General features: G+C 53.7%; 2 protein-coding genes across 2 annotated transcripts; one reads left to right on the top strand and one right to left on the bottom strand.

Moving 5' to 3' along the window:
* Window positions 1-7,721: 7,721 nt before the first annotated feature.
* Window positions 7,722-9,389, bottom strand: GCG54_00004055 (putative L-lysine 2 3-aminomutase; the record flags this gene model as incomplete). Its single annotated transcript, XM_045404110.1, has 5 exons — window positions 7,722-8,009; window positions 8,058-8,608; window positions 8,665-8,852; window positions 8,903-9,069; window positions 9,126-9,389. The coding sequence occupies 5 exons, from the start codon at window positions 9,387-9,389 to the stop codon at window positions 7,722-7,724; spliced, it is 1,458 nt and encodes a 485-aa protein (XP_045263945.1).
* Window positions 9,390-11,230: 1,841 nt separating this feature from the next.
* On the top strand, window positions 11,231-12,844 carry GCG54_00004054 (uncharacterized protein; the record flags this gene model as incomplete). Its single annotated transcript, XM_045404109.1, has 5 exons — window positions 11,231-11,262; window positions 11,336-11,805; window positions 11,862-12,170; window positions 12,231-12,330; window positions 12,394-12,844. 5 exons carry the CDS (start codon window positions 11,231-11,233, stop codon window positions 12,842-12,844), a joined length of 1,362 nt encoding a protein of 453 aa, XP_045263944.1.
* Between the last annotated feature and the right edge of the window lie 262 nt (window positions 12,845-13,106).

The following is a 13,106-nucleotide window of genomic DNA, read 5'->3' as shown; positions in this document are numbered from 1 at the left end:
TTCCGCCGGCGTCTTTCCTCCAGCTTGCTTTCTTCTTCCCGTCCTCCTCCACCTCCACCTCTTTCGTTGTGCAAGTCGTGGGTATCGATGACATCCACCACAACTTCTTTTTCCCCCCAATCGCCTGTGATCCTGTTACCTGGGCTGGGGGTGTCACTCCAGAGTGCTCCGCCAGCACCAACAAGCGGCTGCCGAATCCGGTATTGAGCTGAGCAGAGAGGCCCAGGGGCAGACCCTGTCCGCTGGCTGAGGGTCCGGTTGGGTAAGGATGGTGTAAAGGGGGCTCCACCGGCTCGAGAGGAATGCGAGCCAAGGGTCGAAATATAGGACGGAGCAGGGGACAACGCGAATAGAGTAAAGGTAAGGTAAGAAAAAGTATGGGTGGTATTAATCCACCGACAGGGCTCTGCTCTGTCCGTGTCTCTGTCTCTCTCTCCAACAGAGTCACTCTGGCCCGGGGCGGCGTGATGTGATGGGGCTCTCGAGAAGGGTATTGATAATGATGATCACCAACACTTTAGGCATGACATGCAATCGAGGGGATGATGCCTCGAGCGAGGGCAAAGCCTTTGTTCGAGCGGCCACGGCCAGGTTTTACACGCATGTACGGTCTTTTTGGCGGGGTGGTGTTGCGGCGCAGGAGAGAGGAGATGGGATGGCCGGCATATATGATACTTATTGTTCTCATGTATGTCTCTCCCTCTACGGAAAGGCCGCCGTTCGGCTGCAAGATGAGAAAACCAAGCAAAAAACGGGACCCGATGACACCTCGCAAGCGCGCGTACAGCACACATTAACGACGCGACGGCAAGCCATATAAAGCAAATATATATAGAATATCTTCAACGGTTGCAGGTTTTCTGCGATGGCAAAGCACGTAACGAGGTTATGGCTGGTGCGGTTTGTCCAGTCGCACAACATGTCTGTCTCCCTCACCCCTTCCATGTCTCGCGGAGCCGTCTGGCCATTGCGGTTCCCGAAACAAGTCAAGATCTGTCGTCGAGCTCATTTACCACGCACTTTAAGGCTTGCTGTGGCAGGGGCAACTTTGATATGCTGGCTACACAAGAAACCAAATCGCAGAAAGCAAAACCCAGCCGCACATCCATCACGCGAGTCTGTGCATCCTTTCCCTTGTGTCTGTGTGAGTGTCTCTCGCTCTCTCCCGTGTCTCTTGTCGTCCCTGGGTATCAGATCAATCATCTCCCATGTCCAGCCTGCCCCAATGCCGCGCCGCGGAAGGCAGTCTGTCCGACGGCACAGCAAAATTACCAGCAGAGAGAGCAAATACAAGTTCCAACACGTCAACTCTTGACAGCGCCGCCGTTCCCCCCCGGCCGTTCTATTTTTTGTGAGCCTTTCTGGTCTAGATGGATCGGAAACCCGGCAACTTCCATGTTGAGCAAAGTTACACGAGAAGGAACGAACCCCCCAATCGTCAAGAGCGCGAAGACCGGACAGACTCGAGGGGAATTGGACCAACCATCGGAGGAACTTCGAGGGCCACCCGGGACCCCTTGTCGCTGGGCGATCATTGGGCATGGACGTCGTTCCGCCGAACACCCCTAAACATGACTTATCCAACCACAGAGGAGGCACAACCATCCCGAGCTCTTGCACATACGGCGTCAAGTATCCGTACGGCTCCCTCGTTATCGTGTCACCGCCCGTTGGCGAGGAATGCGTGCTTCAATGGAGCACAGATCAGAAGCTGCACAGCGAGGTCGAACATGAGACGAGACACACAAAACACATACACAACTCTCTTGTTTGTTTATTCTCGATGAACGGACGAGAGAACCTGCAATTTACATGTACATGGGGGCCAACCCTTGCGCTAGATTGAACCAACCGCCCGCAAGCAATGAGGCAAAGACGCAGAAGCTGACTGCTTCGTTCCTGCGTGCCTGGCGCCTACGGGATGTACAGGGCCTGGAAATGGACGAATCATCCGTGGACTCTCGTTTCCTCCCCCTTGGACCCTAGTCTCTCTTCCTCTGCTTCTCCTCACTGCTTCGGCCCCCACAGACATCTCACCCATCGCCTCGAGCTCGACAATTGTGACGAGGCTCATGATGGAACCCCGGTCTGGGGCCCGTTGGCAAGCGTCAGCACAAGTCCGAAGCATTAGATTTAGCACCCTCATTTCTTCGCCTTCTCTCCTCTCCGTCAGCAGCGTCAGCCCTTTCTCCTGCTATCGGCACCTCTGCTGCGGCCGCACGGCGCGGGCATATTACCACAGACGGCATCCCGCGGGGTGTCGCACCTCCGAACCTGTAGGTCTCGGTGATATCAGAACGGAACTCGAATGATGAGCAGATGCAGTGTGGCAATTCCACTCTATCGAGCGTCATCCATCATACGGGCAACACCACCACAACCTGCCGCATCGCGCATGAAAGTCGCAAAAGAGAAGGGCGGCACAGGGGGCGGCTAGGAGAAGAAAGAAAACGTCCCCCGGAATAGACGGACGCAATGAAGCCTCAACCACGATTGCATGCACTTCCCGCCCGCTGAAGCGCCTGCCGTTCCTCGTGTTGAATGTACGTATGCACGCCTACCCGATCGGAACCTTGCTTTGGTTCTGCCTCTTCTTGGACGCAAGGTTGCAGTCAACCGACGCGCCGGGCGCTCAGAACACGCGACGAAGCCCCCGAGATGTAAGATGCCTCCGCGTAACCCCCTATTTCTTCTGTCTCCTCCGACGGACGGAGCTTCGGCATATCAGAGCTGGCGTTAAGACATCAATTGCATGACGACGATGTGTATGCTGGATGCACTGCTGCACCGCCCCCAAGAGGTCGCTTAAAACACAATCACACAAATCACACAGGAATCATTATGCGCCCTATGTTCAACCGTCCATCGAGTGCAACCCCATCAGTTCGTCGCTTTTCCTTCTGGAATGTTTCATTTCCATCCCACTTTTTCCGTCAAAGCAAGGCCATTCTCCTTCTCCCTCTGTCTCTGTCCCGCGTCTTTCCACCTTTGCCTTGTTCGTGCCTGCATTCGAATCCATGAATCGCTCCACGGCGGGGGGCCCTATATCGCTGATCTTATACGGTAGCGAAAGTCTGTCACCGGACAAAACCGTCCACCCACGGGGTCGGAATGGGACGAACAGGACCACCGGACGAAACATCATTTGTTGATGATCTCTTTCAAGACTTCAAAGAGGTTTAAAAAGGGAAACGTTTGAATGAACTGGCCCCGACGGGATGAAAATGCATATAGGGACCCTCTCTTCCCAGGTCCCGATACAACGTCGATTCCCGAAAAGCAGTGCAGGCCGTGATTAGCCTTCTTAAAGTCTTAATGCAAGGCACCTGCTTATGTCCTCAAAGTCGCGATGGACCTGCGTTCGACAGGCTTTCCCGGCCTTTCTCGCACATCCTCATCCATGGACGGAACACAGACAGTGATCATCCCAAGTTGGTCTTCATCTTTCCAGGGTCCATCTATGCTTGAGTCGAGCTCGCTCGAGGCCTAGACCCTGCCCCGCGAAACAAATTTGGGAAACATCTGACGATACGAAACAAAAAGAGCCTTTTGCCCAAAGTGTCTGTGAGTTTCGCGATATCCAGACAATTAAAACAACGTCAGTGACACCCGTCATCCGATTCACACAGAAAAAGATGGGGACCGCGCACGACTCGAGCCTCTTCGCCATGGGTCTGGCCTCGGCCGAAGACGACTCGCCTCTCTCCCTGGTCCAATATTTTCCCATTTGGCGTTAATTGCCAACTGCTTTTCACGGTTCTCTGCTCTCGCTGAATCGTCCCCTCCAGCGGGCCCAGAAAAACTGCAGGCCTGGACATATTCCCATGCCAAAAAGTCCCAAGCCGAACAGCCGGGCTGGAGCTTGTTCAACGCCGTGCACGCGAGGTTCGCCATCTCGAGCTTCACACTCTCTCCACTGGGCTAAACCCTAGAGAATACGGACCCGTACGTGATCCATGCGCCGTCGCTGCCGGCACATAGAGAGAGCAAGACACGCGAGGTCTATTTGGGCTTCAGTGTTTCACATCTACGCTTTAAACTGCGTGTTGTTTATGAGATATTGTGAAAAGTAGGTCTAGAGCCTCAGCTCCAATCTAAACTAGCTTCGCCGTTGCCATGTCTCCCAACCCCATATATCGGCCCCCCCTGTTTGGTTCGCCCCTCGAGCTAAGGTGGAAGAAGGAACGAAACAATCTGGAAGTATGAAACCTGCCGAGAAAGCTTGACCGCTTCCTCAGAAAAAGGCCCCCAACTGCGAAATGCAAAAAAAAGACTACTACGTCGTCGTCGTCGTCACCGAGAGCATGGGGCTCGGCGGTGTACGCAATATACAGAACACACAAAGAGACTTTCAACGCGGGCACACCGCAGGTTCGGCTCGTCCCAGAGCCGATTTTGCAGCGACGGGGTGCTTCCGCGAGCAATCAACTGGGTACTCGAAACACGACCGACGGGAACTCCGAGGACGAGAGGGAGAAAGGACAGGATTCGCCTGGTTTTGAGGTGGCAGGATCCAGATTGAAACCCCTCCCGGGCTCGAGGGAAGCAAACATTCCCTCTCCATCGAGCATCATCACCGCGCGACGCGATGGGGAAGGTCATCCTTCATGTCGCGACAGGGACCGGATCAAGTCGTCATCCATATATTCCTTTCTTTTTCCCCCGTCCAACTTCTGACGCCGAAGCCAGCTGTGCCTCTCTCGGAAAGAAGAGTATCAAGGGAATTCACCGGAATGGCAGCACAAGCACGCCCCTCGACGCGGGCCTCGAGAAGTGTCGTTGACAAAAAGTACTGTCGGCCATGTTTGGTCGGTCTCCCGCGAGGCTCCGACGACCTGTCATGTTTGAGATCTCGCCAATCCGTATGACAGGGAACAAAGAAAGAGGGTTTGATCGTCACAATCCACGAGGGCTGAAAAGCGGTGTTCGGGGTTTGTTTGGGGCTGAATGGGTGCAAGGTCACACCCGTCTCTGTCTCAGGCGAAGCAAGGTTCTTCCGCTGCCAGCTGCCACAACTGAGAGAAGAGCTCAAGGCGAGCAAGCAAGCAACACGTAGGTAAAAAGGACCTCGCATCGTCGTCGTACAATAAATCTTGTCTGTGCCATGCGGTCGCTCAATCCAGGCAGAGCGAAGATGGCCGAGTCAGGGCCTGCTCCCAATTGAGTCTCTTTCCGCTGTCAAAAAGGGCAAACTGATTCGGATTGGGGCAATTGGGCAATTGCTCCGTGCTTCGTCGTCTTTGCAAAACTGCCAATTCAAGATCCAGTCAAGTCTTGCCGCAATCTTTCAATCTGCAGGACCTGTTCATTTGCATCTGTATGCATCAAGATTAAGATGAAGAAAACAAATGCTCATGTTCATCGTGCCCACGGGTGTGGCTTGTAACATGCAGCGGAGGCCCGTAAACCACACCAAAGAAGAGCCTAAGAGAGCCCTTCCCGCTCCCTCCCTCGACAAGCCGCATCTTCTTGCCTTGCCCTCTTCGTCCAGCACTCGACACGCGAGTGGTCCAAATTCGCTGTGGGCACGTTTTGTGTGCTGTGGCCTCCAACCCCTGTTTCCCTGCTGCTGCTGCTGCACGGGGGAAGAGAGGACCGCGCCTTGGACCAAGGTAATTCGCGGCAAAGCGGTTAAACGACATGCCTTTCACCACGAAAGTCGCGGTGAGAGACGTCGTACAAATATGCGTCCAGACAAACATATACGACCACTTTCTGCCGTGTCCCACGAATCGCATCTGTGTTTCAGAGAAAAAAATTCAATTCCAGCCCAAACTCCGTCGTCCGTTAAAGCTTGGTTTTATGTACGTACAAAGACGGGTGACGCGTGGTTGTGCAGCGACGAGATCGAGCCAGGCTTACTGCGGTATCAGGCCAAAGTTTTAGCCCTTGTACAGGTAGCTGTGGCTCAAGCAGACCAGGGGCGGTACATCGATCGCAGGCGAAAGACCGGCCACTCAGCAGTTATTCCAGAGCTTCCCGTGGGACCGTCAGTCCCCACGATACGTGGCTTGGGCTAATACTTACCCATAACACCATAGTACACAAGCACATGTCACGAGATGGGAGACGCAAAGAGGAGCAGTACCAAATAACCAAAAAACCAAGTTTAAAAGAGCCAATCTCGACTTCATCTCTGCCGAGTCCCCGCCCTCGGCGTCCTCCGGAATGTTACACCAAAATGGGGCTGCTCCTCTCCCCAGATGGACTGCGACTTCAATATCTCCGTCGAGTGCTACGCTGTGCCGCGCCCGTGTTTCTATTTCTATTTCAGAAGTTCTGCCTTTCCCGTCCCGTGGGGTCGCGTCGCGCTCGCTAGATTTTTGGAGTAATACTGCTACTCTACGAACAAGCTGGGTTGGCTAAACCAGAAAAGCCCCGGAAACCGTGTTCCTGGGAAACACCTGAACGAGATTTGAGCCGCTCCGGCGAGCGTGCTGGATCATCTCATTTCGTGGCTACCGGAAATATGGACTCCCAGATTTGGTCCCAACTCCACGGGGCAGAAGAACAAGACGGAAGGAAAAGGCGGGAAGACCTATTTGTTTCCCCACCACCAGCAGCTCGCTTCCACCTTTTCGAGGCTCATGGAAGCATTCTTCTCCGGTTCGCTGGGTTACGGGGACTTTCTACGGCGGGAGATTCCCACGCCTGCCAAATCTCGCTCCGGAGAGTGAGTAGTGCGTGGGGAGCAGTCGAGCCGAGGTTTTCAGCTTCTTCTTTCGAATGTGTTGTGTGTTTCGTTGCTCAGTTGGCGACCGATCTCGTGGGCTCTTCTAATTGCTTCGTGGGCTGGAACCCATTCCTCCCTCGCTACCCTGCTCTGATCCCAATTTAGAGGCCGGCAGACCAGGAGACGTAATTCTGGGTTATCGTCCGAGCCGACGTCATGGTATCCCCGCATGGTGTTGATCCCGGTTGCCATAGCGGCTTCTGTCTTTCAGGTTGAAAGCAGCTGTTGGTGTGTCTCGGACAGCAGCCAACGAGATACGGGGGCAGAGGAAGTCTCGGGTACGGGGTCGGCGACCAGAAAGCATTCCGAGAAGCGGAGTGCCTCTTCCAAGACAATCATGCAGTCCGACATTCCCCCTCTCGGGCACGCTGTGGCCGGCCCGAATCGCTGTCGAGAACTGCCATCGCATGACATCTCGCCGTCATCGAACGGTCCGAACCCTCCCGTTTCGAATGAAGAATGGCATGTTCGTACTGTTGCACGGCAGATGGCATTTCATCACGGCATTTCGATCAGTCTTTGAAGTATGTTGTCTTATATAATGACTCCCAAGCTCAATCCTAATCGCACGCTACCCCTCAAAACTCAAGTCCCGCTGCCGTCTGCCCCTTGATGTTCGCACGCCAACAAGCATATTAACCTTACATAAGCCCGGATTCTTTCTTTAGCCAATCGCCAGCCAAGTCGTGACTACAACCAACTTGACCAACTTCCAAGGCATGCACATCGCCGCAAAGGGAGATGGCCAAGCCTAGACCCGGGGCTCGCAACTTCGTTCCAACATCGTTCCAACAGTTGAGGCTTTTGTGAGTGCGGCAAAGCTGCTGATAGGCACTCTGCTTTACCGGAAAGAGTTTACCGGCAAGAAGCACACCTCCTTCTTCCGAGCAAGGAGACGTTGCAGGACAGCAGCCGCCATCTGAGGCCCTAGATGAAGCGGTCGGTTGGTTGTAGGGGCGGCTCGCAGGAGACATGCCGCAACCGAAGCTCACGGTTCAACTGAGTCGACGGGGTCGTGGTACTCATACACCTTGTTTTGCTTGTCACGGCCCGTCACCGCGGGTGCCACATACGTCGACACACCTGTACTACGATCGTACGATTTGAACGTGCTTGCCAACCGCTTGCCACCTCCCCCAGGAAGGTCCACCACGAACTGTGGCATCATGAAGCCCGCAATCGAACCCCTGATACTGGCTTCCAGATCCAGAATGGTCTGCAGCGGCGTACGCAGGTGCTCCGACTTCCTCACCATGTCGTGTTGGTAGACGTAGTACTGGATAGAGTCAGCGAGGTCTTTAAGCCAATGGGTTACATTGCTCACCGGGAATATGTTGTTGTCCGCGAGTCTTCTGATCAGACTGGACATGGTGGCAACGTCGTCGTTGATTCCACGAAGTAGGACCGACTGGTTTCGCACCATCACCCCTGCCTCGAAAAGCCTCTGGCTGGCCCTCTCGGTGATCCAGGAAATCTCGCTGGGGTGGTTGATGTGGGTGTGGAGTGCCACAGCTTTACCGACTCTACGAGCTTTGTCCGAGATCGAGATTACGGCATCGGTCCATGGGTCATTCGGGTCCAGAATGCGCGTCGGACAAACAGCAAGACCCTTAGAAGCGAACCTGAACCGACGGACATGGTCTATTGAAATAAGACGATTACCAATCATCTTGATTTGTTCAGGCATGAGTTGATACGAATCTCCCCCGGAGACGACAATATCTTGGATCTCTGGTGTGCGCTCGATGTGTTGGAAGACGGCCTCCCATCGTGCACGCCCAGGCTTGAGGGAGGCTTTCGCCACACTCTCCGTATTGGCACCGACCGCGTAGGAGCGAGTGCAGAATACGCAATAGGTTGGACACACAGAGAGAGCTTCGGCATGCGGTCAGTCACGCTGCAGACCCGGGAGGTGTATCTCATGCACTCACGGAGGAACAGAGCCTTGTCGGGATACCGGTGAACCAAGCCATTGACGGGGGAGTCGGCTTCCTCTTCCAACGAATCAAGCGTCAACTTTGGGTGATCTGGCTGCATTATGGACTTCGTGGGTATGAATTGGCGGAAAATGGGATCGTTTCGCGGGTTGCTCCAGTCGATGCGACTGAGGGTGTATGGCCTAAGAGACTAGTTCAGTCTGGATTCCAGGGATTCTGGTGAGTAGCTTACATCACTCTAACAGACATGGTCGCTTCAGAAACGCCTTCAAAGATATCCGCCATCAGCTTTTCTCGAGGTTCCATGACACCATTTTGACCACGAGCGGGAATTTGCTCTGGCAAAACCCTGTCAAGGAATCGGTGCAGCTTGTTTGGCCCTTCGACCAGATTCTTCATCTATGGCAGTTTGTCAGCTATTTCCATCGGTCCAGTTGCGGCAGTACAAGACCTACGCTCCATCGGTAGCTGATAAACTCGGCTGTCGAGACATCCTCCCACCCTGGCACTTTGCGCCAGAACTGGTCAACCTGCTCCGGAAGTGGTCTCGCAAATGGTGTGACTGGGTCAAGTAACGGGGGATCTTCCACAATCCTCTCGGCAAACGCAGAATGGGCAGCTCGGACACGAGATGAAGTCCCGACCCTGCGGGAACCATGTATGTGACAGCCACGAGTTGGGCGAGTCACATAAACTTGGAGGTTACCTACGAACCTCATTTTGATACCAGCCTGCATTGGCTGCAGAAAATAATCAGGATATCAGGCTAGATTGGCTCGGAACTAATAAAATGGAGACATCTGGCGATCAGTTCTGCAGTTGTGCGGTTTGGAGTGGTAGCGGTAGTATTTCGACATCAGCTGGAGTCACCTGCGATATGGCTTGGGCGCGCTTCGAGCTAAGCGCGCAAAGTGCGAGCTGGGAACCAAAAGACAGAGATGCTGAAGGTGGAAAGGTGACACAAGATGAAAGAGGTTGAGGGAAGATATGGCCAGTCTGGGTGAGGCACGCCAAAAGAAGGACGGCATTCATGAGGGATGCTCTTAGAGCTATCGCCGTATTTGATATTCCTCCAGCACGACTGGCCACATGACGAGCTTTCCCAAAGTTCCTCCCAATCACGACGGAAGCTGCGGTGTAGAAAGAGATCAACAACAAGCAAGGGAAAGCAAACACGGGGTCGGGGGACCAAACATGCGCTTCCAGGGTCATTCCTTCAGCAGCCCGACTTGGACAACCAACTCGACGGGTAAGCCCTGCCCAACCTACCTAGCCCCGCCTCACTCATCCACGCTCTACGCCCTTGTCACTTCTACATGTGAATAAGTAACACAAAGGTACGGTACCCACCAACAACTCTAAGTAGGCACTTCCTAAGATTTGGTTCGTGGCTGTCGTACAGATCTTGCATGCGCATCCTTCCTCGAGTTGGGCTTGTCAACGTCTGCCTTCGTTTGAATCCTATCGAGCCACGTACATACCCAAGCAAGCCGCTCATTTGGCCAAAAAATCTCAGGGCAGTTGGAACGAAGGCCAAGCAGAAGCAAGGGCATGGAACCTGGGCAGACGACGGGCATCTTGTCCCAATTCGCCACGTCTTGCACAAGCAGCATGCCTACTACCTTGCCATCACGCCTACACACTTTCTTCTTCTTCTAGCACCCAATTGAGAACCGTTTGCATATATCCCGGTTCCATAAAAAGCCCGCACCATCAAACGACGTCGTCTCATTAGCTACCAGGCGTCCGGTCGACGCCCACTAGTTCCCCACCTCCCTTGACAGCATCCCCATTCCCACAACACCTCACCGTCCCTAACCGCGACCAGGATGCTGTTGCGGCAAGCATTTCCAAGACATTGGAAGACGACTGAACCAACTCACCGAGTCGATAGACGCGGGCCGCAACGAGTTATTTCGTCAAACACAAGTCTTTATTCATCCGCTCGAATGGTGAATGCAGAGATATTCAGCCGCATCATCCCAACAAGGACATTCAACCGAACTCTGAAGCAACGCTGGCTCTCGGTTGCTATATTCAGTTACAACAAACAATCGGCTTCGCCAGATGAGGGGCTCGTCTAAGTTGGTTGCTTCTCGTGTGGCCGATTTGCCTAGGCCCCCGCGGCAATGGGCTTTGCAATCCCCCCTTGGCGCGGTGCCCTCCGCGCCTCCGAACAAGATGGGTCTCCACCATCAACCTGTGATTTCTATCACATAGACAACAGGCCGATTTGAAGACTTTGGTTTATCATCAACTTCCTTCGAGAACTGAATATGATAACTTGGCTTTTCTGACCACCATTGACCAAAGTCCCAGCTTGAGATCCACAGCCAAAGTCCCAACTCCTAATCATTGACGGAAGCTCCGGACGCTGGTTTTGAACCAAAGTTCTCTGTCGAGATATCACTTCTGCGAGACTGTGGCAAGGCTTCTTGAGTATAACTCGACGATGGCCGTAGGTGTACACACACCGACTCAGCTCACTCTACATGCCGTGTCTCAGCGTAACGAAGCTTCGGCCATGGATACCGTGTCTGAACACAAAACGGCCCACGAAATGACCGCAACACCTCCTCAAAGAGGAATAGAGTATGGAACTATTTTCTTTGGCCTGCTGTTCAGGTGGCTTCACATAAGATAGCTGATATCTCAATTCTCATAGGCTACCGACGCGATATTCCGCGATACACATCGATCCAGCGGACCGAAACCGGCCGACGTCGCCCCAAGCTCGACCACTGTCTGTAGAATACCCATCTGCTAATCAAGTACAAGTCATCTCAACAGAGCCTGTAGACCGTGGCTGCAGGGCGTGGTCCGTCGTGGTGGGGTCGACGGCAACCATGATCCCGACCTTCGGGTTGATGACGACTGTTGGCATTTTTCAAGTCTATTTGAAGGAAAACCAGCTTGCAGACTGGTCTAATACGGATATATCGTGGATTATATCCGTCTTTGGCTTTCTTGCAGTCCTTCTGTGCGGCCCCTTTGGCGCAGTATTTGACAAGTTCGGCCCTCGATGGCTGATGACGCCTGCTGCCACGGTGTACTGCGCATCGTTTCTCGGCATTGCTTTCAGCAGTCGGTATTGGCAGTTCTTCCTCTGCTTCTCCACTGCCGGAGTAGGTGCGGGTACGTTGCTATTCATTCCAGGGCGTAATCAAATGTACCTAACCTTACGGACGCAGCGGCATTGACCACGAGCGCTCTAGCAGTGATCAATCATTGGTTCGACGAAAAGAAAGGGTTGGCAATGGGCATCTGTACCATGGGCGGCGGACTTGGTGGCGTGATATTCTCAGTCGTACTTCGATTTACCACCAAACACCTTGACTGGACTACGGCCAGTCTGGCTCATCTTGCAATAATTGGCGCGTTTCTGTCCCTCGGGTGCGTCTTGATCAAGCCCAAGATACGCAAGCCTCCTCAGGGCAAGCTGTGGGACTTCTCCTGTTTCCGACGCTGGGAATTTGTGCTCTTTACCTTGAGCGTGTGTGGTATGATCTTCTCACCCCGGCTTCATCAGTAATGGCTGCCCTAATGCAGGCCAATAACAGGTTTTGAGCTGGTTCTATTTGTGGCCTGGGGTCTGCTTCCGACGTACGCCAGCACAGTCAAACTTGGCGACGTCTTTTATCTGACCCTTGTATTCAGCGTGTGAGTCTAGCCCTCTCTAGCTCTGGCGATTTGGGGCTTCGAGTGCTGATCACGACTCTTCAGGGGTTCTTCTCTGGGAAGGATAATTCCCGGATATTTCACCGATAGGATCGGTCCTTTCAACGTTACCATTGTGATGACAATACTCACAGAGGCGACGATGCTTGTACTATGGCTCCCCTTTGGCGATACCTCTGCATCTGCATTATACGCTGTTGCTTTCCTCCTGGGATTTGGCACCGGCAGTTTCGTCTCAACGGCGGCGACGTGTCTTGGCAGACTCTGCAACGCTGAAGACAGCGGTACCTACATAGGCTGCTGCTATGCCGTCGTGAGTCTGGCGACACTGGTCGGAAATCCTGCGGGACAAGCTGTGTTGGGTGATGGACAAAATGGCCGCACCCGTTGGACCGTGGCTTTCCTCGGACTCATTCTGATGGTGGCCCTGACCAGCTGCTGCTTCGTGCGGTGGTTGTGTATGAACAGGGCATGGAAGTGGTCGGTAAAAGTGTGAGTCGAAACGGAACGACACCAGCCGTTGGACGAGGGAACAGTCGTTCTTTCTTATTTCCCATTCGACTTAACAGGGATCCAACCCACGCTGACGATGGTGGGCTGCCGGTATGACCAGATCCTTGGCTACCCCGTTTGCCACACCGGTGAGGCACTGAACCAACATGGTTGGTTGATGACAGCGTCACACCTAGTTATCTGATTTTCCTCACAGCGCATCCTGCAGCCGACATTGAGGGCAGGCAACAGCATAGAGCTAGCGA

The sequence above is a fragment of the Colletotrichum gloeosporioides genome, assembly GCF_011800055.1.
Source record: "Colletotrichum gloeosporioides strain Lc1 chromosome Unknown consensus_48, whole genome shotgun sequence".
NCBI classification, from domain to species: Eukaryota; Fungi; Ascomycota; class Sordariomycetes; order Glomerellales; family Glomerellaceae; genus Colletotrichum; species Colletotrichum gloeosporioides.
This window is presented reverse-complemented; position numbering and strand designations above follow the sequence as displayed.